This window comes from Chrysemys picta, chromosome 10, assembly GCF_011386835.1.
Source record: "Chrysemys picta bellii isolate R12L10 chromosome 10, ASM1138683v2, whole genome shotgun sequence".
Taxonomy (NCBI): domain Eukaryota; kingdom Metazoa; phylum Chordata; order Testudines; family Emydidae; genus Chrysemys; species Chrysemys picta.
In genome coordinates, this window is record NC_088800.1 from 6,683,839 (window position 1) to 6,706,460 (window position 22,622).

The 22,622-nt window shown below is 47.1% G+C and overlaps 1 protein-coding gene across 3 annotated transcripts in view; it reads left to right on the forward strand.

Annotated features, from left to right (window-relative positions):
- IGDCC3 (immunoglobulin superfamily DCC subclass member 3) overlaps nucleotides 1–22,622 on the forward strand; it is a 188,664-nt gene that overhangs the window by 119,414 nt on the left and 46,628 nt on the right. For 2 of the 3 annotated variants that reach the window (XM_042856579.2, XM_005305394.5), the window contains exons 5-7: nucleotides 406–543; nucleotides 9,275–9,433; nucleotides 22,421–22,586. In XM_042856579.2, the coding sequence (XP_042712513.2) occupies nucleotides 406–543; nucleotides 9,275–9,433; nucleotides 22,421–22,586 (463 nt within the window). The remainder of the gene's footprint in view (nucleotides 1–405; nucleotides 544–9,274; nucleotides 9,434–22,420; nucleotides 22,587–22,622) is intronic. The other variant, XM_024109149.3, reaches the window with a different exon arrangement.

Here is a 22,622-nt window from a genome sequence, read left to right on the forward strand (position 1 = left end):
GTGAATGCATATAATGAAATCATTCGTTCTGGATTACATGGGTCACGTCCTGTTCCCATTAGGCTTCATGTAGATCAATGGTTCTCAAACTTTTGTACTGGTGACCCCTTTCACATAGCAAGCTCTGAGTGCGACCCCCCCTTATAAATTAAAAACACTTGTTTATATATTTAACACCATTATAAATGCTGGAGGCAAAGCGGGGTTTGGGGTGGAGGCTGACAGCTCGCGACCCCCCATGTAATAACCTCGTGACCCCCTGAGGGGTCCCGACCCCCAGTTTGAGAACCCCTGATGTAGATGAACTGAGCCCTCGTGGGTATCATTATACTCTATAGTGTCACGTGTTGCAGTTAAGCACTAAAGCCTGGTAGGTCTCAGTTAACAGTGAGTATCTCTTTGCAGGCTCCCATTCGACGGTTTACAAGGATCCCATGATTCTTGTCGGCCCAGAGAACCTCACGCTGACTGTGCACCAGACAGCTATCCTGGAATGCATTGCAACTGGGAATCCCCGGCCCATCGTGTCCTGGAGTCGACTAGGTAAGCAACTGAGTGGCAGGAATTTCTTGGCACTGCTGATTGTCCTCGCACGGGAAATAATTACGTGCCATTGATTATTTATTGCACAGGACAATTCAGCCTTCTCTTTACTCTTCAGGTTAATTGTAGACTCAGAACCCCTTTTATCTTTCTGTCTAGGGTTTGTACTGCCTTCCGAGTTCCTATTTCAACTTGTTATTGAGGTGGGTTGGTTGAAGCCAGACATTTTATGAAAGGCGATAATTTTATCTTTCCAAAAAGTGACAGCCTTTTCTTTAGTTACATCGAAAGCATCAACGTTGACTCCAGAGAAGTGAATTCATACACAAACATGTCTTCCAAGTAAAACAGACTTGAAAGAAAGTGTCTGTCTATTGAGTGATTTAAAATAAAACCAGGGAATGGGAGTGGTTAATAGTTGCACACATGAAGCTCTGAAGAATAGATTCTCAGTGGTGAGGTCAAGAGTATTTGTTAATCAGCATGAAAAACTGAGCCACTGTCAAATTCCATCACCCGAGTGGAGTAGTGCGGAGTTTTTTGCAATCGAAAGATGAATGTTATTTTAAGCTCTGCCTGCTCGACGTTAGCCCAGAGATCTGCATACAGTGGAAGGGTGCTTTCACATTTAACTGCCAAGCAGAAGTCTTTCCCAAATAAATAGCTGATGGCCTTTGTATTGCACTCTGGTACCTGAAAATATCTGTGTATTTGAACTGAACCCAGTGAATGTTTCCAGACCTTTGAGCTGTTCCTCCTCGGAGAAGCACATTGCAACCATTTCATTCTCACAAGATCTTCCCACCAGGATATTACTTGTTCCCCAAAGTGGCTCTGCAGGGTTGTGGGCTACGTTTTTGGGACTGAAACACACTCTAAGTAGCTATGCTCACCCTAGACTTCAGCCACACTCCTTGCTTTTTATTCATGAATCTCTGGTTCTCAGACTTTGATTAATGGTGGTTAGCTTCCCAGTCTAGAGCCTTCAGGGAAACAGCAAGAATACACTTATATAGTGGTAATCCAGAAAGATTTTTTCACACTGCCTTTTCCATTCAGATTCTATAGACTGTTAATACCACCTACCCAAGTCTGTCGCTAACTGACCTTTTCCCCCTGAGCAATAATCATCATACTGATGCTGTTTTAAAAACCTGCTGGATACGCTACGCCACGGTGTTGCGATGTTCTTTTGGGCACAAGGCCGCTCTACCTTGACTCTCAACTATAATAAACTACTTTATAATTGCCCTAATTATATCAGCTCATTGGCTTGTTCAAAACACTTGTCTCCATAGAATGGTGTAGTAATGAAGATATAATAGCGTCAAGCCATATTACCCCATATAGATTCAGTCCAACACTACCATCTATCAAAAAAAACCCCACAACTTCTCTGTCACGGCATTTGCTGTAGAGTTACCGAGTCAAAAGAAAACCTCACTCTTTTTATTTCCACGTAAGTGTGAACGCTTCCTCCCAAAGAAACACATTCTTTTGTCTAATTCTGCAATGATGTGAAAGGTTGCTGACGGGTTAATGGATCTAGGGATCCTTTTGGCTCTGTTTTGAACTATTTCAATAACGTGTGAAAGTATCAGACATATTCATATTCCCTCACAGTCAGGAGGAGGGGAAGGGAGACAATACAACTTTGAGAGGATTCCAAGTAGGACCAAACCAGTTGAGGAGAGTGGGGGAGGGTGGGGAGGGGAGCGCGCATTGAAGGAGAGGTATTGTCGTGCCTAATTGAGTTTATACATGTGTAGCTTCTTCATGTATGAAGTTTACCTGTCTGAGGCACCTCCTAAGACGCCAGTTCATGAAGAGTAATTGCAGGAGGACTCCTCTTAAATAACTGTTAAAGCAACACAGCTTGGAGAACAAAACTTTCCACACAGTACCATAAACTATAAAATATAGGAGCAGTGGGGTCTTAAATGGAGGCAGCCCACTTAGATTAGGCTCAGTTCAGTTTTATTTAAATAAAAACTAATATCAATGAATAATTTTCACACCATTTTTTTAAAAATCAGAAAAAGTTCCCATTGAAGTATTTCACTTTTGCAGGATTTTGCCGTTTCATGGGGGTCCTTTGCACCCCTCAAATTTTATTTTGCTGGCCATTTCAATGAAATGGCAATTGTTTTACTCAGAAATGAGCACAAATGTGAATTTTTGCATTGTTTTCTGTGTAAAAACTGTCTTCTCTTAAACAAATGGAACCACTTTTTGCTCTGACTTTGCCAAAAGCCTGGCTGATTTTCAGTGGGAAATGGACCCAGTTTTGTTTGGAAAAAAAAATCACTCAAATCATGGGTCAATTTTTAAACGATATGCAATAAACTTTTCCTTTTATTTCCTTGTGAATATTTTGTATCCCTCTACCACAAAGTTCTTGTGTTTCCCACTGCATGAAATGCTTTGCAAAGTGAAATGTTCATTAGAGGATTTGTTCCGAGAGAAGTATAAAATCATTAAGGTTTTGGTTTGTTCAAGAAAGATAAGATTTGTTCTTTCACAACTACACACTCGAACCTGAACCCATATGCGTACAAAAATGAATCCCCAGGGAACTTATTGCAAAGCCAGCAGAATGAATAACAATTCTTAATGTGTTACGTATCAGCTTATCCTTTAACTGACAAGCTGCTGATCTGGCCTCCATCAAAGGTACTGAGACAAAATAACACACTATTTAGAGAGATCTAGAAAAGTGAGACAAGGAAGAAAGGGCAGTGATTATCTGATAGCGTTATACAGAACTCGTCAGAAAGGGTTACACAATGGGAAGGAAATTACTAAAGAGAGAGCCATTCAACACATAAACCATACAACAGTTGTAGGAGCCAATTAATTGGTAACTTATTGGACACAGAAGCTTGCAATAGATGGCTGACTGGTTGACAGGAGCACCATTCCCTGAAGTGTTTAGAAATAATAGAGTAAATTTCACCACTTCACACACTGAATAGTCAACTGTTGCAATGTATTCTAAATATGCTAATACATGGTGCCCAATGTCCGATGGAGTAGAAGACCCATGTGTCTAAAAAGTAGAAGGCTACTATGCAAGGGTACAAAGAATTCACAAAAGACCTAAATGGTCAACATTAGAAAGTTGTTACTTTCTTTCTACTTGCTACTTATAAAAGAAAGGCATCCGCGTTGTTGCATATTCATATCGCCTGGCACGTTTTAACGAATTTCTGTAATTGGTGCTGATGTGCCAGTCATTTGCTTAGTAGCCGGAACAATGGAATCCGTTACAGTGAAAAAGCATCCCAGATACCTTGGAAAATTAAATCACTTCTATCCCAAATTGCAGGGATCTTTCATCCAGATTTCACTCTAATGGGAATTTTTAAAACTTGATTTGAGCACTGCAAGGAGGTTCTTTGAGGGTGTCTCCTATTTGGAGTATAGCCAGCTTCAGTGTGACCAGTGTTTATTAATTAGTAACCCAGCCGCTCTTCACTACCAGCCGAAACCCACACCTTAAAAACAACATGCCTTTTAAGGCCCTATCAGTATTCCACCCTGCTGGTCGCTAGTTGGTTCATAGTGTTGTTTTGTCACAATCGCATCAGTATAAAGTGAAATGGAAATGACCTAATTCTGCAGTCTCAGAGTAAGTCCACATAGCTAGGGCTCAGTTCCTCCTATAGCCCCTGGAGAAGCCGTGTGACACTGGGACTCATAATGGTGTTTCATCTCCTGCTCAATCAGACAGCTTGCTGGATGTCAAACGATGGTCCGTGAACCACCTATTCTAGTGGTTCATTGGTAGTTCTTTGATTCACTAGTCATCATTTCTAAGAGACTATAGTCTGCAGACAGTGAATGTCACGGGGTAGGAAGATGTAGGAGGTCCACATGATGGTTTTTGTCTTACGAAGTCATTTATAGAATTAAAACATCAGAAAGCCGCTGGCACGGCTGATTTCAGAGGACGCAAAATGTCCTACTTATTATTAGAGAGGCCGTTGTGGTTGAGTTTCTGGAAGGGACTGCTGCATGTAAATTTGCTGGGCTCCTTGGGCCCCTGTGAAAAGGAATGCTATTTCCAAACACTAGTCCTAAAAGGGAAAGGGAGGTGCTCGGTACCTTGCAGAAGGCACATAGTACACTGTAGATTCGCACCCTGTCCCGGGTAGGCAGTTTGGGGATCTGAGCCCCCGTCTCCATTTGAGTCTGACAGATTGATTCCAAACTTCTGTAGTGCATGTGGTGGTTTGAGCCATTTCACCAACCCAGAAGAAACCACAGAGCTCGGGTGAGAGCCGGGGGCTGGCTGCATGTGCTCTGGGAAAGGGTGTCTCAACTCTTCTGAGCTGGCATTGCAGCGGGAAGGTATTGCAGCACACCCATCGCTCTGCATGGTTGGGGAGTTCTCACTCTCGTTTGGATGCATTGCCTCTTGTCCTTGCTAAGAGTGTGAGCTCTTCAGGGCATCTTTTCATTACCTGTTTGTATGGTGCCAGTGGGGCCCTGGTCCCTGGATAGGCTTCCAAGGCATTATCACAAGCCAAGTATGGTACGTTCATGTTCTGTTTGGGTTTGAGTTTGCCAGACTGGTTAGACTTGGAAGGCTGGCTTCTTTGGAGATTGTCCAGTCTCTGTCGCTTCAAAGGGTGGATAGCTCTTCAGCAAGCTTTGGCAAACAGGATACGGTGAACAAGCCCATCCGGATTGGCTCTCTGCTGCTCGCTGATTCAAAATAAGTTAAAGGTCACCTCAAACATTTCACTCCTCTGAGCCCCTGTAGCGTAGGGAGCCAAGCAGCAGCGTTTAGAGCAAGTTAGCTCTGGCCTCACCTTGGCTGGGGCTGGATGTTTTTCATCTTTGTGATATAGCCTATTGCAGTGGTTGTCAACCTTCTTTTCATTCGCAGACCCCTAAAATTTTCAAATGGAGGAGGGGGGACCCCTTTGGAAATCCTAGACATAGTCTGCAGACTCTCTGCGGTCCATGGACCCCCCAGTTGAAAACCGCTGTTGTATTGAAAGATGGGGACCTGGTGATTAAAGTCAGGAAAGCAGGTTTCCTGGGTTGTGTTCCTCGCCCTGTCATTAACTCGCTGAGACTGTGGGCAAACCTCAGTGTGGGGTTTCCCTCTCTGCACAATGGGTTTGAGACTATGTGTCGACCATGCCAGGGGGTTGGGAGGGGCAGTTCATGTTTGTGGAGCCCTCTGTGCTCGTCAGAGGAAAGGAGCCAGACCTCTGCAAAGGATTATTTTTGTGCTCTCTCTGCGACTGAGAGATGGGCCTTGATGATAACACGGAGGGCTAGATCCGCGTGCACCTAACTCCAGGAGAGGGTTCATGGCTGTGAATCCTGAATGGAGGGAGGCACCACACTCTGGCCCAGCTGGGGACCTAAGTCACTCGGAGGGGCGGGGCTTGGGCCACACCCCATCCCGTGACATTTCTTACACTACATCGCTCAGGGCTGTGAAAAATGTTATACCGGAATTAGGTCGACCAAACGCCCACTGTAGATGCAGCTAGGTCTCCTTCCATCGACTTAGCGACTGCCTCTTGAGGGGGTGGGTTTACTACAGAGACGGAAGAACCTTTCCATCGCTGTAGTGTCTACACCAGAGCTTCTCAAAGCTGGTCCGCCGCTTGTTCAGGGAAAGGGTTGTTTGTTCAGGGAAAGGGTTGTTCAAGGAACAACCCCGGGAGTCCGGGCCGGTTTGTTTACCTGCTGCATCCGCAGGTCCGGCCGATCGCGGCTCCCACTGGCTGCGGTTCGCCGCTCCAGGCCAATGGGAGCTGCGGGAAGTGGCGCGGGCCGAGGGATGTGCTGGCCGCTGCTTCCAGCAGCTCCCATTGGCCTGGAGCAGCGAACTGCAGCCAGTGGGAGCCGCGATCAGCCGAACCTGCGGACGCGGCAGGTAAACAAACCGGCCCAGACTGCCGGGGTTGTTCCTTGAACAAGTGGCAGCCCGACTTTGAGAAGCACTGGTCTACACTTCAGAGTGCTGCTGTAGACAGACCCTGAGAGACGGAGTGTGAATTGAGCCAGCAAATGCAACCATTTATGATTATTAGAGACGGCAAAACTTGTCTGACTTGAATGGTGTAGTGTAGTTGTAGCCACGTCGGTTCCTGGATACTAGAGGGACGAGGTGGGTGAGGGAATATCTGTTATTTGGATCGACTTCTGTTGGTGAGAGAGAGAGAGAAGCTTTCGAGCCACACAGAGCTCTTCACTACCTTTCCCAGAGCTGAAGGAGAGCTCTGTGTGGCTCGAAAGCGGGTCTCCCTCACCAGCAGAAGTTGGTCCCATGACATATATTACCTCAGCCGCCTCGTCTCTCGACTGGTGAATATGAGCTGGGAGAACTTTATTTTTTTTTTGTTTAGAAAAAAGATAAATTTACCTGGCAGGAGAAATTTCCTCAAACTCTCACATCTCTAATTAGTAGATGGCAGCTGTAGAGACAAATGGAAACATATAGACACTGATATTTCGACTGCGCGGTGTATCTGACGCAGCCTGGGTCTTTTATGTTTAAATGATGTAGCCCATGGTAAATAGCGTAATAACCCAGACAGGCATTCAAGTCATAGTTCTGTGTTATTTCTTAATTCATTTATACAATCCTACAGCCGGGTACAGTCTGCTCATATATTTCACCTGTCCTACTTCCTCAAGGGAGAGATTTGATTTTTACACCTACTGTAAATATGGGCTTCAAAAAGGTCTAATTTAAAGATGAAATCAAGTCCAATTTGAATTTAATTCAGACCTTCTTTACAGTTTGGTTTAAATGATATTATTCAAAGGGAACAGACCCTTCTTCCTGCTCATTAAACACTGGACAGGTCACGCTTTACTGTTCTTTTTATGGCTGAGCAATTTACTGCTGCTGCGCATTGGCCAGCTATACAATTATTTAATGACATTGTTTTTCTCCATCTGAAAGACCTGAGCACCTTTCACTGTAACTTAAATAATGAAGTGTCCAGGGTCTGCCTGCCTGGCGGAACAGTGAAACCTTTGAGTTAAACATTTCCTGTAAAACATTGCAAAGAGCATGGGCAGGAGAGGCGTCTGCAAATTTCAGAGCGTTGTGTCTTTCAATCCATAGTACCTTTTCCCACCGCTCTCTGTCAAGCTGCCATCTGAAATTAGACTATTTATTTCTGCTGGTCTGATGGATAAACACAAACTGCAGGATCTGCTGATTTTTTTGAAAGGCCTGGTTTCATATCTATCATCTCTTAGTGCTCGTGTTCTTGAGGACTTAAGCTGTCTTGGTGGTTTGGCTCCTGTGATAAGTGGTTGTGCTTTTGGTGTTAAAGAAAAAAATAGTTCCTGGAATGAGGAAGAAATTGCATGCCTAAACATAAGTAGAAACAAACCGAAGAAATGGGTAGATGCTCAAAATATCACAGATGGCTTGCAAAGTGGCTTTTGGGTTGGGTGATAGTTATTTGTCCCTTTCTGCTGGAAGAACGACTATACTGTAATTGACCAGTGTAGCCATTTACTTGGTTTTCTGTAAGGCTGTGGCTGGCTCTGGATTCTTCACAGGTAGGATAAAGTCCCCCTAAAAGCTCTTCATTATGTATTCTACAGAAGGAATTTTCTTCCTGACCCCAGCTGCTAATCAGTTTATTGCCTGAAGCATGAAGACCAATAGCTAAGATAAAAATTATAAGGTGTCTCAGCTGCTTGACTGAGGTGACCCAACCACATTTTGAATGTCAACAGCTTCATTTCCACACTGATTTGCACATAGATTTCCCATCATTGGATTACTGTAGATATTGACACTGTATGCTCCATAGAGCCCTGAATGTTTGCAAGCAGTACCATTCGCGGTCCCTTTGGGATAAGGCTCCTTGTGATTAAGACAACTTCGTAGTTATGCATCCAACTGGAGTAAAGCCAATCCTAGAATCAGAGGGCCAAATCAATGGGAGTTGCAGGTGCACAGCATCTCAGGATTGGGCCAATAGAAATGGAAAACAACTGTCTCATCTAGCTGATCTCCTGCCCGTGAACGATTGTTCCCTACAGAATGTTTAAAGTCTTTATTGGACTTCCACTACTTCTCTGAGGAGACTATGCCACAATCTAATATAATCACTGGCAGGAGTTTTTCCTTAATAGTGATCCCAAATTTTCCTTTTTTCTTAACATCTCAATACACCTTTAAAGCACAACACACCAACTGTTTTGCTACCTAAAGGAGCAGCTATTTGAAGAGGGTGTGTTGTGCTCAGGTGCTAAGATCCCCAAGGCTGGGCCTTTATTTTTTGGTTCTGTAGGGCCTTTAACCTTCTTTCTAAACACACATGCAAGAAGGAAACAGGATTTCAGTTTCATATCTGATGAAAGGGCAGCTCCTCCAGCAATAACCACCCGGCTCTCCACTCAGACACTCTGGAACGGGCTAGGGCTGATTTAGAGCTGTGTTTGTCAGGTACGGAATCTTAAAACCCCAACCAATGGAACAATAAAATGCAATGGCCCGATACAACTGAAACACGTTGTAATTGGGGGCAAAGGCTGAGTTGAGGCCCTTGGACTGGCTTTTTCCGCACTTCACGTGCATCGTTCGAGTTGCACCGTGGAGGGCTGGAGCTAAAACTCACTGAAGTGAATGGAAGGACTCCCGTTGAATGGGACTCAGGACTAACTCCCCTCGCAGTGGGCCAGAGAGTTCAGCTTAAAGGTACACTAAGTAATTTGGTCTGGTTTCCTCTTCCAGATGGCCGTCCCATTGGCGTAGAAGGAATTCAGGTGCTGGGGACAGGAAACCTAATGATTTCTGACCTCACTGTGCAGCATTCTGGGATATACGTGTGTGCTGCTAACAAACCCGGCACCAGGGTGCGGAGAACTGCCCAGGGAAGGCTAGTCGTACAAGGTAAGATAACCAGGGTACTATTGGATAATTACACCCATTTAGCTATTTCCTCCACCTCTTCCTAGCCCCGTGTAAAGATCTGGCCCTTAACAGATGCTGGTTCAGTTTTTCCTAGATGTTCTTTGCATTGCATGTTCGTGAAGAGAGGAAAGTTTTTTTTTTTAAAAGTACAATCCTCCCCAGTCCCCAGGCAGGGACTCGGCTGGCTAGCCTGAGCCGCTGCCCGTGCTGCTGCAGCCACTGCTGTGTTTAGGGGCCACCCGGAGCAGAGCTAGTACATGTCTGTCTGCCTGAGCTGAGAAGGATCATGTGACACACAGCCTTTCCTTTCGAAATCCCTCGTTCGGGTGTATCCAGCCCAGGTCAGTAGAGAACAGACGTCATTAACGTCCAATGGTTCTTTTGTTGCCTTTGTGAAACAGGTGGAAATGCCCCTATCCAGTTCTTGTGATCACAAAACTCACCCGTCATTAGTTAGCACCCTTTTTAACAGGACCAGCTGGGAGCCTAAAGGCTGAATGGGCCTGGAGATTGATTTACTCTCTCCCCTCTACCAGTGGCCCCACCAGGGCAGGGTTGAGGCCCACTGGTAGGGTGGCATGGAGGAAGCTTGTAGTGCTATTGATGCTGTGTTATACCTGTTCTCTGCGGATAACAGAGTTCACTCACCAGGGCATCTTTTGCCAGCATGACATTTATTTTGTACAGTTAAGACATTTAAAACTCTAGTTCTGGATGGGCAGTGGACCCACCGCGACGGACTCTAGCAACAGATGAAAGATTCGGAGCTGAGCCCTGTTAAAAAGTCACCTGGGACATTCCCCGTAGTCTCAGTGCCAGGGAAATGCAGGCTCCAGCATTGGCCCACAGCAATAGTCCTGACAGGGCCACTTCTCATGGGCCTTCCCTCCAGCAGCCAGAACCAAGCGCTCCGAAACTCACGAGCCACCAGTCTCCATGGTGAAAGGAGCCAGGCAAGTGTTTAGAAAGGCAACACAGCCAGCAGAGTGGAGCTGAATGGTAATAATCCTCCCCTGATTACAGGCACTCACCTCCTCCTCAGGCTGGTCCACTTACAGCATCTCACACTCTCATCAGTTCACTCATTAACGGTTGACTGATGATATCCTGAATCTCAAATTATGCATCTCCTGCCGGAGCGGGCTAATTGAACCTTTCATGCTAGTGACAGGGAAAGTGCTATCCTTCCGCGGTGATGTTCACCTCTCAGTTACCGCGAGTCACATGCTGGGTTCACAGCTGTATCTCTGCTAGCAGTGCAGAAGTGATATCAGCTCTACAACGAATTGATCCTGATCACTCAATACATGTATTCCTTCCAATGCTGATCTATGGAGAGCACTCAGGTCAAAGGGCGATGGCCTCCTTTTTGTTCCCACCTGCTAAATCACACTAAAAGAAGCTGAAAGTATGTGAAATCCCCTCCCTGTAAGCAATTGCTGTAGTTGCCACAGGGATATTATACCATTGCCAGCAGGGATGGGAGGGGGTCACACACAGCGATTTCCCTATTAAGATGTGGCCCACACAGTGGAAAAATTTGGGAACCCTGGCATTAAGCATTTACTTCTGTGGCACAAAATAATTGAGAGTGGCTGTAAGGTCAGATTTCTTTGTGTGATGTTTTTCCCCCGCTTGCACCCGCCGAGATAGGCACAAGGGATGCTCCCCATTCATCTTGAACGTTAAAGGTGCTGAATAAAAGTGCTGCTAATAATTCATAGCAGGAGTAAGGCAGATTCAGGTTTTGGAGCAGTAAATCAGCGACTGCCTGGAATGCAGCGAGGTGCAGCCCAGGATTGGGATGGGATGGGGGAGTGGAAGAAAAGCAATTGCAAAGTACTTTGCATCTGGTAGGAGATCCTTCCCAAGAGTATGCATGTGGGAAAGGCTATTGAACCAAACATGGTAGGGGAGCAGAAAAGGGAAGTTTAAAAAAAGTGCAGCTAGTTTAAAAATCTTCATGGAAGTTGCACAAATAAAAGCTTTCCCTATTGCTGACTGCGTCCTCTTTAGCAACAACACCCTCGAGGAAACTGTTACGTAGCCGAACTCATTACAAAGAGGCAGGGTTTAAAATCACATCTTTGAAAACGTGGGTTCCCATTCTGAGTTCAATCCAGAGTGACTCTACGGACTTCCATTGGGGTTACTCTGGATTGACACTGGGGGAACGGAGAGGAGGATCGGTTCCTAGGTTTCTAATGGAAGTGCTGCCACAGCCATCGGGGACAGCCTCCTTGTCATGGAGCAAATGCTTTTCCATTAAGAACTAGAAGCTTAAAAGGGCCTATGAATATGAGGAGCCGGCGACTGCTTCTCTGGGCAGACACAGCAGGGGTATCCAGCTCTGACTGTTGCTAGCTGAGCTGGATCTGGGAACTGTTTGGAATTCAGAGGTATAGCAAGGGTCATCCGATCTAGTGTTTAGTCTCTTTCCGAGGGCCGAATCCTTCCCCGGAGGAAGCCAGGGGCAAAACTTCCATTGGCAACAGAGTTGTGCCCTTGGTGTGCTCAACTACTGTAGCTGCCAGCAGCGTCTGCTTTATCTGAACGGTATTGTCTGAGTTTTCCCACTCAGAGCTTCGAGGGATTGTTTTCAGAGCGGTAGCCGTGTTAGTCTGCATCAGCAAAAACAACGAGGAGTTCTTGGGGCACCTTAGAGACTAGCAAATTTATTTGGGCATAAGAAACTGCCGAGATCCAGACTGCGGGTTTTAGCTTTATCAAGATATCAAAGGTGTAAATTACACAGTTTAAGGGGAAAAACCAATAACAACGAAACAAAAGTCTGAATGATTTGGGAGGAGCTCTGCAGAAGTGCTGGGCCTCCGAAACAATGCCCAAGTCCCCACAGCATGATATTCCAAAGTGCTAATAAATAATACTTTCATTCCTGTTACGGGAGGCTCTCAGCATGCTTTCCAGGCATAAATCAATTAACCTTTGCAATACCCTGTGAAGAAGGCATTCTTGTCCACGTTTTATAGGTGGGGAAACTGAGACAAAAAGAGGTTAATGTGATTTGCCTAGTGTCGCACAATAAGTCAGTGGAAGAGTTTGGAAGAGAACCCAGGAGTCCTGACTCCCATTATTCAGCTTCAGTCACTAAGTAATGCTGCGTCCCAAAGATCTTAATGAAAATCTTGGGTGTAGGTTGGGCTGAGATCGTCACATCTGATGTCTTCACTCTCTATTTGAACACTTATTCTGTTTCAGTGATAATTATCTTTCTCATTACAATCTCCCTTTTAGATTGGCTAACACCATCTTATTATCGTCCAGGGACTTCTCCCACCTTCAAAGGTTAGGGTCTCAATCTCTCTCTCTCTCTCTCCCCTATCCATTTAGAGTTCTTTGATCTCTTTGTTAAGTCCCTACACAGAAAAGTTTCCGTTTTCTTCTGGGATCCTAAGACAGACATTTGAATATCACGTTGTGCCATGTCGCAAGCGAAAGTCTTGTGAGGGGCTGTTTTAAGAGTGGACTGTGTCTAAATACAAAATGGAGGGTGTTTGTGTGGGATGGATGGGAGACACGGAGGGGTCAGTGGCAGTAAAGAAAATAAATCAAAGTCCTCTCTTTCTCTATCTCCTGTACGATCTATTGTGCTTTATTATGTGTTTGGTGTCATAACAAACTGATGGGCTCTGAATGGCCAGATGGTCACCAGTGTTCTCCACTCCACGCTTCATTGCCTCCTGAAAGCTATGGAGAAAAATGAGATCCCGTCTCACAAACGACTGTCCATCTTGAGAACACATTTTAGAAGGCTCTTTTTGACAATCGTTGTCTTATATCTCTGTTCTCTGCTTTCAGAAATGGGTTTTGTTCTTTTGTACAGTGGATTCTGCAGCTCATACTCTTATGTGAGCAGTTCTGTTGATTTCATTAGCAAGGGATGCAGGATCGGGCTCCAGGTTAGAATTCATTCCCAGATGTGCTGCAGTTACCGTGTTATGGGTTGGAATTCTTGGCATTTTCATTGACACAGTTGTTGGCCCTCGCTAAGGAGCAAAGAGCATTTACACCCTAAATTCGTGCCATAAAAATGTGTTCAAGGTCTCACCATGAAAAGATTTGCATTGACTTCACCAGCTGTTAGATCAGCTCCAGAGAGAAAGGGACACTTGCAAATTTCACATCAGGGTTTGGCTTTTGAAACTTCCCAAAGTTGGAGATATTCTGCCCTCTTTTTCCTCTCCAGTGTTTTGGATACTTGCTGTGTCAGTATCTATACAGATTCTCAGTCTCGGGGCTCAGTGGAAGCAGAATTTTACTTTGGATTATTAGCCGATCTCTCATAAAAGTCATGTGTCATGTTTTGACCAGTGATGGTGCTGTTTTCCCACAGTTCTCCTTCAAGTGGACTTCTGAAGTTCAGCCTCCATTCCGACATTAAAACTCTGGGCCCAGTTTTCAAATTTTTGCCCCTTAGTGAGATGTCCACATCCTGCATTAGGATGCTCAGGTCAGTATGTAGGTACATAAAATGGGCATGCATGCTGCTACTGTAGATCCATAATTAAAAGCCTGCCTAGGCAAGTAAGTTATTATAGCTGTTAACCATCTTATGGCTGTTTGGCAACCTGCATGAAATGAATTTGGAGGGCTCAGTCCAATCCCCAGTAGTATGGAATCATAGAAATGGAGGGCTGGAAGGGACCTCAAGAGGTCATCTAGTCCAGTGGTTCTTAACCAAGGGTCCAGGGCCCCCGGGGGGCTGCAAGCAGGTTTCAGGGGGGCCGCCAAGGAGGCCCAGCACTCACTGGGGCCCAGGGTAGAAAGCCGAAGCCTCACCAAATGGGGCTGAAGCCCAGGGCCCAGAGCCTCACCACCTGGGGCTGAAGCCGAAGCCTGAGCAATGTAGCTTCGTGGGAGCCCCTGTGGTGTGGGGCCCCAGGCAACTGCCCTGCTTGCTACCCCCTAACTCCAGCCCTGGCTTTTATAAGCAGAAAACCAGTTGTGGTGGCACAGGTGGGCTGTGGAGTTTTTATAGCATGTTGGGGGGGCCTCAGAAAGAAAAAAGAACCCCTGATCTAGTTCATCCCTCCACTAGGAGGCAGGACCAAGTATACCTAGACCATCTCTGACAGGTTTGACCACAGTTGTAATAACACCATAGCTGGGACTAAGTGACTCCCTGTTGGCAATCTCAGCCGAGAGACCAAGGCCTGAACGGGCCCTGGGGACTGAACTTCCATGTCACAGCTAGATGCAGTCCCTCCACTTGCCCTATCACTGCATCTGATGCACAGCACCCCTTGTGTTGCAAAGGGTGTGGATTATCAGAGCGGCTGCACGCCTCCAGCTCCCGTTGGCTTCAGCTGGAGTGGAGGGTGCTCAGCACCTGAGAAAGTCAGGCCCAGACGACTTCACGCTCCAGGACACCCAAAATACTTAGAAACAAATAACGATAATGGCCATTGGTGTGAGTAGCTGCTGGTGAGATGGGACATTCCCCCGGGGATAGATACGGCGCGCCATAGATCTTCATAACATCACCATGCAGCATAGCGAGGCACAGCCAAACCTATTAGTGCATTTGTTTAAACATTTCTGAAGAAGGTATTAAGCTTTATTGCTTTTTGATACATATGTCACGCCTTTAAATAGTCATTAAAACTGTATGATTTCTTCCCTGCCTCTCATTATATCCTGGATAATCAAGCTTTCTATCCACTTGCTGTACTTCAAACAAACAAGAGCCGGGATGTGTCCGGGCCTCCTCACCACGGGTTTGACGTTACCACCTTAAATATAGCAGTGGATCTGGGTGAAATGGGTTTCTGGTTTTCTCCCCACTATGGTCTTTTGTTGTGGTAAGGTGGAGGGAGTGGAGGCATTTGGGCCAGTGAACCTCCTCTCAGGTGAAGTAAGCATCGACAAGACGATCCATCCATTATGAATGACAAAGGGGGATGGATAGCATGGAGCAGAAAGATGCTGGTGTGGGTAGGGTAAGGAGATTGGGAATGGGCAGGGTGTTTCAAACTGTCCACCTTATGCTCCTAACCCAGCAAAGAAAGAAAAACATTCAGTCGCTGCTTATTGGAAACACATTAACGATTGGGGAAGGGAAGGGCCAGGCGACCTTCCAGAGAAACCAGGCCTCTTCCTAATCTGTGGATGGGACAAAACAATCGTATCTGTTTTCTTAGGTGTTTGGAGTTCCCCCGCTGGGAATTCCCAGTCTGTTAAGCACTGAATTCTGCTACGTCCTACACCAAAAAAAGGCAACAATTCCTTTCTTTCCCCTTCACTTGCACTTGCTCTTCCCCTGAAATAGGCTGGTCCAGCCCACCAAAGCGTATCAGCAGCCCTGCTGCTGAAAAACACAGGGTTACGGTATTAACAATTTACTGCAGTAACCACTCAACTTTTTCCCCACCAGACCCCCCACATGAGCCTTTGCCCCCCTCCTGTGCGAACAGTTTTGCCAGTTTTCTGTAGCTCTAGTTTAGGCGAATACAGAGGACCTGAGCATGTGTATCTGATAGCACTTGCCTCAAAACATTCCTCTGATCACATTGTTTAGCTACACAGGCTGTATCATTTTAGCAGAGCTACTGTATCTGGCGCTGCACGCGGTGGCCTGAATTCCGGTCTGCCCTGTGTGTGGAAGGAGGCACAGGGACCTCTGATGCACCTGTCTGGGGCCTGGGCAGCGTGCTGCTTTGCCCGCTCCTCGCTACCATGCCCAGCATCTTTCTAAGGGCCCCAGGGGGCTTGGCCAGGGCCAAATTTTCCTGTCCCATCCCTGATCCCACTGCTGTTAGTAACTGGGGAGTGCACGTGTCACCTTTTAAAGGCAGCAGTAAGTGCTGCTGCTAAATGCATTCACCCAGCTCCCCCGCGACATTCTGCCTGGTCTGGCCTATGCAGGCGAAAAGCCCCAGGCTAGCTCCACTTGGCCACCGCAGCGCCGCACCCCTTCCCTTGCCAGTGCAAAAGCCAGAATTCGGCCGTATGTTGTTAAACAGCAAGCAGGAGGTTGCAGTAGGAGCCAGTAAGGACTGTTTCACAGGGTGCAGGAGCGGTGGAGAGGCAGGAGTCGGTCCCAGAGGTGCACTCGGGCAGAGGCAATGGGAAGAGAAGTGGGGGGAGGAGGCTGCCGATGTTTGGTCAATCTTGTTCCTTCTCTGGAGATTTTAAGCAAGTGGAACCTGGAGTCTGGCGTTAGATCTGGTTTTGTTTAGTGAAAGAGCAGAGCGGGGACACGCTGAATCCAAGGGGATGGGGTTTTGAATGGTGACTAGCGTCCCTGGCTCAGTGCCAGTGGACACAGCTGTATGTTTGGTTCCCCTGGAGTAAAATACGACAGTGTCCCAATTACTCCCTCTTGACACCGGCTAATGAGAGAGAATGAGAAGAGAGAGTGACTCCAGAAGGGATCCGCTGGGCGGCTTCTTCCCTCTTGAAAAGATGTTTTCCCTTGAACAACGAGCGGGTTCAGGTTTTGGGGGGGTAAAGGTAACCGGCCAGGGGGCGGGGGGTTAATGAAACAGGACGAATGGAGTCGGAAGATGTCTGTCCCCTCACTTGGCGTCTTTAAGCGCACCTGCAGCATTGAGGGCAAATGATCTGCAGGCTCCAACGAGAGCGAGCGGGCAGTGAACTGCTCGCAGAATAATTGCGCTTGCAAAATTGCGCCAGCACAAAGAGGCGGGAAGGTTAAGTCACCGCTTGAAAATTAGGTCCCCACCGTGTCATGCTCTCAATACACCACTTAAGCAATACAAAGCGATCGCTCGCTGCAGGGAACAGGGTCCCTCCCCCTCCCCCTCGTTTGTCATTCTTCTACCAAAATCATCCTCCATTTTAATTTAATTTAAAAATTAACTTGATCTAGGAGGTGAAAGAGTCGGGGTGGGGGGGAGAGAAAACTCACTGATTGGAATCTAAGGAAGTTTCAGCAGGAGGTTTTAGGAAGCCGTGTCCATTAGCTTTCTAAGATTAGGTTCATTATTAGTCTCCAGCTCCTGCCAAACTAGTCTGACAATGAACTCCATCAGTGGAACACCCCCCTCCTGCTCGCAGAAGTCAAATGCTCCACTTCTCTTTGATGATTAAAAATGAAAGAGGGGGGCTCTCGTGAGGAACACATCCTCGTCTCTTCAGCGGGTTTTTTTTTTGTATTGTCACTCTCAGGGCTTGCCATCTTTATGCCGTTGCTCTTCAGTGTCGGTACCTTTCGCTTTGCTTTGGCCTTGAAGCAGCAGTCAGGATGCCATTTTCTCGTACAGCTTTGATTGCGAAAGGAGTGGGAGTTGGCTTTTTTTAATCCCCTGCAGAGTCTATGCCAGATGTCGAATACACACGCCAGGGTGCGGCTCTCTCCTTGGTCACGCTGGTGTAACACGGAGTTAGCTCCGGTGGAGAAAATGGAGTTTGTCTCGGTGTATAGGATTTACTTGGTGGGAGAAAAGAGTTGGATCCACCCTTTGGTCTTTTCCTCCCTTGAGGAGACACTTATGGAATCTTCACGAGACTGATCGGTCTTGCAAGGGAACAAACTACCAATGTTTTCATCTCACGAACAGTCTCGTTATGTGTATTGTGGTCGCTGCTGGCTCTCGGGTGGCACCGTGTTAACGTGCCCTCCTTGTTGGTGCCAGTCTCTGTTGGCAGAATTATTTTCCTTCTCTCTTTCCCTCCTTTTGCAGGGAGGCCTCAAGCCGATTTGTAAAATGAGGCAGAAGTCATTTCACTCCTGTGTTTGCAGTTTGCATGGCAACATGGCATTTGAACAAATTATTTCCCAAACAGGTATGCAGGGTGCTCCTCCTGCCTCTGTCTAAATAATTGGCAAACGTCTATTTGAAGCAAGACTTTTAACAGGCTGCTCCGGAGGCAGATTTCCCAAGGTTGGAGAGTTCTTTGCCTCCTGCAGTGCTGTCACCTGCACGGGGATACTTCAGAGGTGTCATGGAGCCATTTCACCTCAGGCTGCACTCTCATTACCGTACTGCTAGTTAAGCAAGGAAGGACCTGGTCTGTACAGGCCCTGGAGACTGTTTTCCCTCCGAGTCAGTAAAGAACAAACGGCCCAGCATCTATCTAGCCAATCAGCTTTGTATAATAGCGACCATCCCCTTAGAATTTGAGCGATTCCTGAAGAGTAACAGCCTAACGATGTTATAGCGATGGGTCCTTCTATCCAAATTTGATTGGGAGGGGGAGTGGGTGGGGAGAAAATCACAAAAGACCAGTGGCCTAACTTTCTTCCCTGCATCCTGCAGGGCAGATGGGGGAAATGAACCCCACGGGGTATGATTTTTCAGCCAGGCTGCAATCCAGTCTCTGATTTTGTGGTGACAGAGTTGTGCATGCAAACATGCGTACACACACAATTGGAGGCATTCAGTGAAAATCAGGCCCTGTCTGTATATAATTGGCAATCCTGCAAGGTGCTGTTAGGCTTGCAGAGGGTGATATATAAGCCAGGTAATAGCAATGATCAGAATAATCATCATTATTCACATTGCTCTTATCCAACCACTGCACTGGACCAACCATCAAAGCCAATAGAAATCCAAGATCATCCCATGATTACAGTCCTCTTCAGAGAGAGAGAGAGAGAGAGAGAGGCTTTTTGTTCATGCAGGGTGAAGTTCATTCCTCTGCAGAGGGTCAGCACTACAGCTGTGCAAGACATAAGGCTTACGTGCAAGTAATGAGGGCTTGTCTGCACTTGAAAGTTAATTCAGATTAAGAAAGGGTGTGAATGTAAAGCTCAGTAGCTATTCCAGAATAACTCTGTGTGTGGACAAGACCTTAGTGGATCATAGACCTTGGGCTGTCTCTCTGCTCATGGGGTGAATTTCACCCTGGCTGCCACATCTTAGGGAAGCCTGTCTGTGTCCTAGATTTCTGGAAGTCCGGTGATGTAAGTGTGGCAAGGAAGGGAGATGTGCATCTTTCATGGCAGTGCCCGCTAATCTCCTGCTTGGAAAATGCCCGCCTGTGCAGTGAGCATCCCTCACTAAATAACCTTGCTTTTGTCAAAAATATTTAATGGCAGCAAGCCACTTTGTGCCTTTGGGCTATAAATTCATTAGACCTGTGGCTGTCGTTTGTTTGTCGTCCTAGGAACTGCTGGAGATTGCAATGGGATTCGGGTCTTAGAAGCAGCAATATGGAGTGTAGTATAGCTTTGCCCTTCGAAGCGTAACTGCTTGTATAAACTTAGCTATTCAGACATGCGTTTCAGGCGCCGCTTTCTGGATCCCAATATATTGCTCTATTCTGATAAATGATTTTAAGTCTCAGATGAGCTGCTTGGAGGCGGGAGAAATCATTTCCTCTTAAAATCTGGTGAAAAGTCCGAAACGTTTGTGACTATTGTGAACTGAGTAGCAGTTAGAACCGTTCTGGCTTCTGCCTCCAGGAGTTCTGGGTCCAGGCTGAAGACTTGGGCATACAGGGGCAGCTCTGATCTGTTACTGGTCTATGAACCTGCAGCAAATGGGTATCTGGCGAGGAGAGAATGGCCAGCCAAACTTTTGATATGTTACTATTGTAAAAACACGCTGTATGTAGCTGCCAAAATGTTTGTAGCTCGCTAAGGGAGCATCATCTAGGGGAGAGTGTCAGGAGTCTGGGTTTCCATTGCAGACGTGCCGCTGACTCTGGGCAAGTCACTTCACCTCTCTGTGCCTCAGTTTCCTCATCTGTGAAATGGGGAGAATGTTATTTACCCTCCTGTATAAAGTGCTTTGGGATCTCTGGGTGAAGACCACTGCATATGAGCACAGTCTCTGGCTGGCTGTGTATAGGGTAAAGAAATGAACTCCCTTATTCATCTGTCTTGTTTACTTGTGTTCCCCGCGTCTGTCTGTCTTGCTCCACCTGTTGGCTCTTGTTTTATTCTTAGATGGGAAGTTCTTTGAAGCTCGGAACAGCTTTTTGTTCTATGAATGTATAATCCCTGGCACAGTGGCGCTCTTACCCATTACTGCAGCACAAAATAATCATATTTGCAATGGTATTGCCGGAAACGCTCATAACCGTTTGTCTCTTTGAGTGAAGCAATGCTGATCGCTAACAAACTCCAGACTGCTCCGCAGCCAGGCAGGTGGAAATGAATGTGGCTCATTTGAACTCCATTTGCTCGTATACTGGCAAACTCTGCAGCATACTCCAATTTCCGGAGGGATTTGTATAGCTGAGGAGCTTGAGCTCCCGTTTCGAGAGAGAATTGTCATAATATTTTGCATTTGAGCAGCGGAAAGCTCTTTGCTAATGTAGAGGAGCGGACTCACCCCTGCGGCGCCTCCTGCTGGTGACTTCCGGGAATTAGCTCATTCCAGCTCCGGAGGCTGGCCAGTGATCCACCTGTCCTCTGGCCCCACGTCCCTCCCAGGACCCCGGTGCCCTTTTACCTGTGGTGCTGTCCCCTGGCAGTACCCCCACAGTTCTGGGTCTCCCCCTCCCAGGGGAACCCCCCACCCACTATCCCCACTTTGCCTCAGTCTTGGCTACTGCCCAGTCTCCATGTAGCCCCCGTTCACTAGGGCAGACTGCAGTATCAGCCACTCATCACAGGCAAAGGGGTTCACACCTGCTGCCTCTGCCTACCCATGGGTTGCCCCCTGCAACCCTACACCTACTAGACCTTGCCAGGCCTGCAGCCTGGGGGTTTCTTAGGCCGGAGCTCTCTGCTCCTCCCCCAGCCCTGCTCCCAATCTAGGTGTCTGGTAAAGCTCCCTGCAGCCAGGCCCTTCTCTCTCTGAACACAGAGAAAGACAGGGCCCTGGCTCCTGGCTCCCAGCCTTTATAGGGCCAGCTGCGGCCTGATTGGGGCGTGGCCCAGCTGCAGCCACTTCCCAATCAGCCCAGCTTAGCAGCTCCCAGCCACAACCTTCCCCCAGGGCTGTTTTAAGCCCTTCAGGGCAGGAGCGGGTGTCCACCCTGCTACAGCTAACGTTAAGTAGACCTTGCGCCGTCGCTCTGAGGTCGGTGGCCTGGTATTTGTTGTGAAGGTGGGTAAATGGCGTCTCAGAGACAACTTGCCCAAAGACACATTTGAAGTCAGTGCTGGGACTAGAACCCAGGAATCCTGACTCCATGCCCAGCACTCTACCCACGGTACTTACCGTAGAGTGCAAAGCTATGGTATCATTTGCCATTCCTGGCGGTGTGTGGGCCAGGGCGTGGAAGGATGTGAAAGTGGCACTGGAATGATACACACTATAGTTTGGGGCTCACACTTTCAAACGGGACTGCAGAGCTGCTGATCGGGCACCTTTCACCAGAGCTCATTTCATACGACGTACACAATCAGTCACAAGGAGAAAGAAGGAATGAAGCCAACACTCCCCAGCACATGATATTAAAAAATATATGGGGGGGGGGGTATTCTGGCTTTTGTATTTCATCCCTGTGTTTGAATTCATTCAGATCAATAAAGTTCCAGCAGGGCCTTACTAATGTGCAGGATTCATTTTTAAGGAGCCTTCATCACATGGGCCTTGTACCACCGTAGCACTGGCCCAGAGCCATGGTACCATTGCAGTAAAGCCATGGTAAGCAGGCAGGGCTTTGTGGTTCAGGGCAGCCTAATATAATAACGCGCCTCTGTGTAAACAAACAAGCATCCAGGTCCCTTAAAGAGCAGGAAGGGGACATTGTGTTTTTAAATGACTAGCCCACCTGGCATCATCCAATTACTGAAAATTCCCTCTCCCCGATTAACCAGCCCAGCTCTATTCTTTAGTTGGTTACAATCATGGTTACAGATGGGCAAGCACGATCTATAGTTATCTGTAGACCACACACGCCTGTCAAACCTGCCAAGCTACCTCTGGGGCTGATAAACTGCGGTGGCTTTCTTTTGTCAGCCTTCGCCGCGCTCACAAAATAGACTCAGGTTATTTTACACCAAGTGATTAGAACAGGCTTGGTGCCAGGGCAACGTTGGCTCCTGGCAGTGTTCCTCATGCTTCGGTTTCCTTCCCTTCACAGCCCCTGCGGAGTTCGTGCAACACCCTCAGTCAATTTCCAGACCCGTAGGGACGACTGCGATCTTCACCTGCCTGGCCCAGGGAGAGCCTTCCCCTCAGATCACCTGGCTGAAGAACGGGCAGATCCTAGAACCGACTGATCACATCAAACTGAAGAATAACAACAGGTAAATCAGTTGGCAACAGATTTCAGCCTCGTTGAG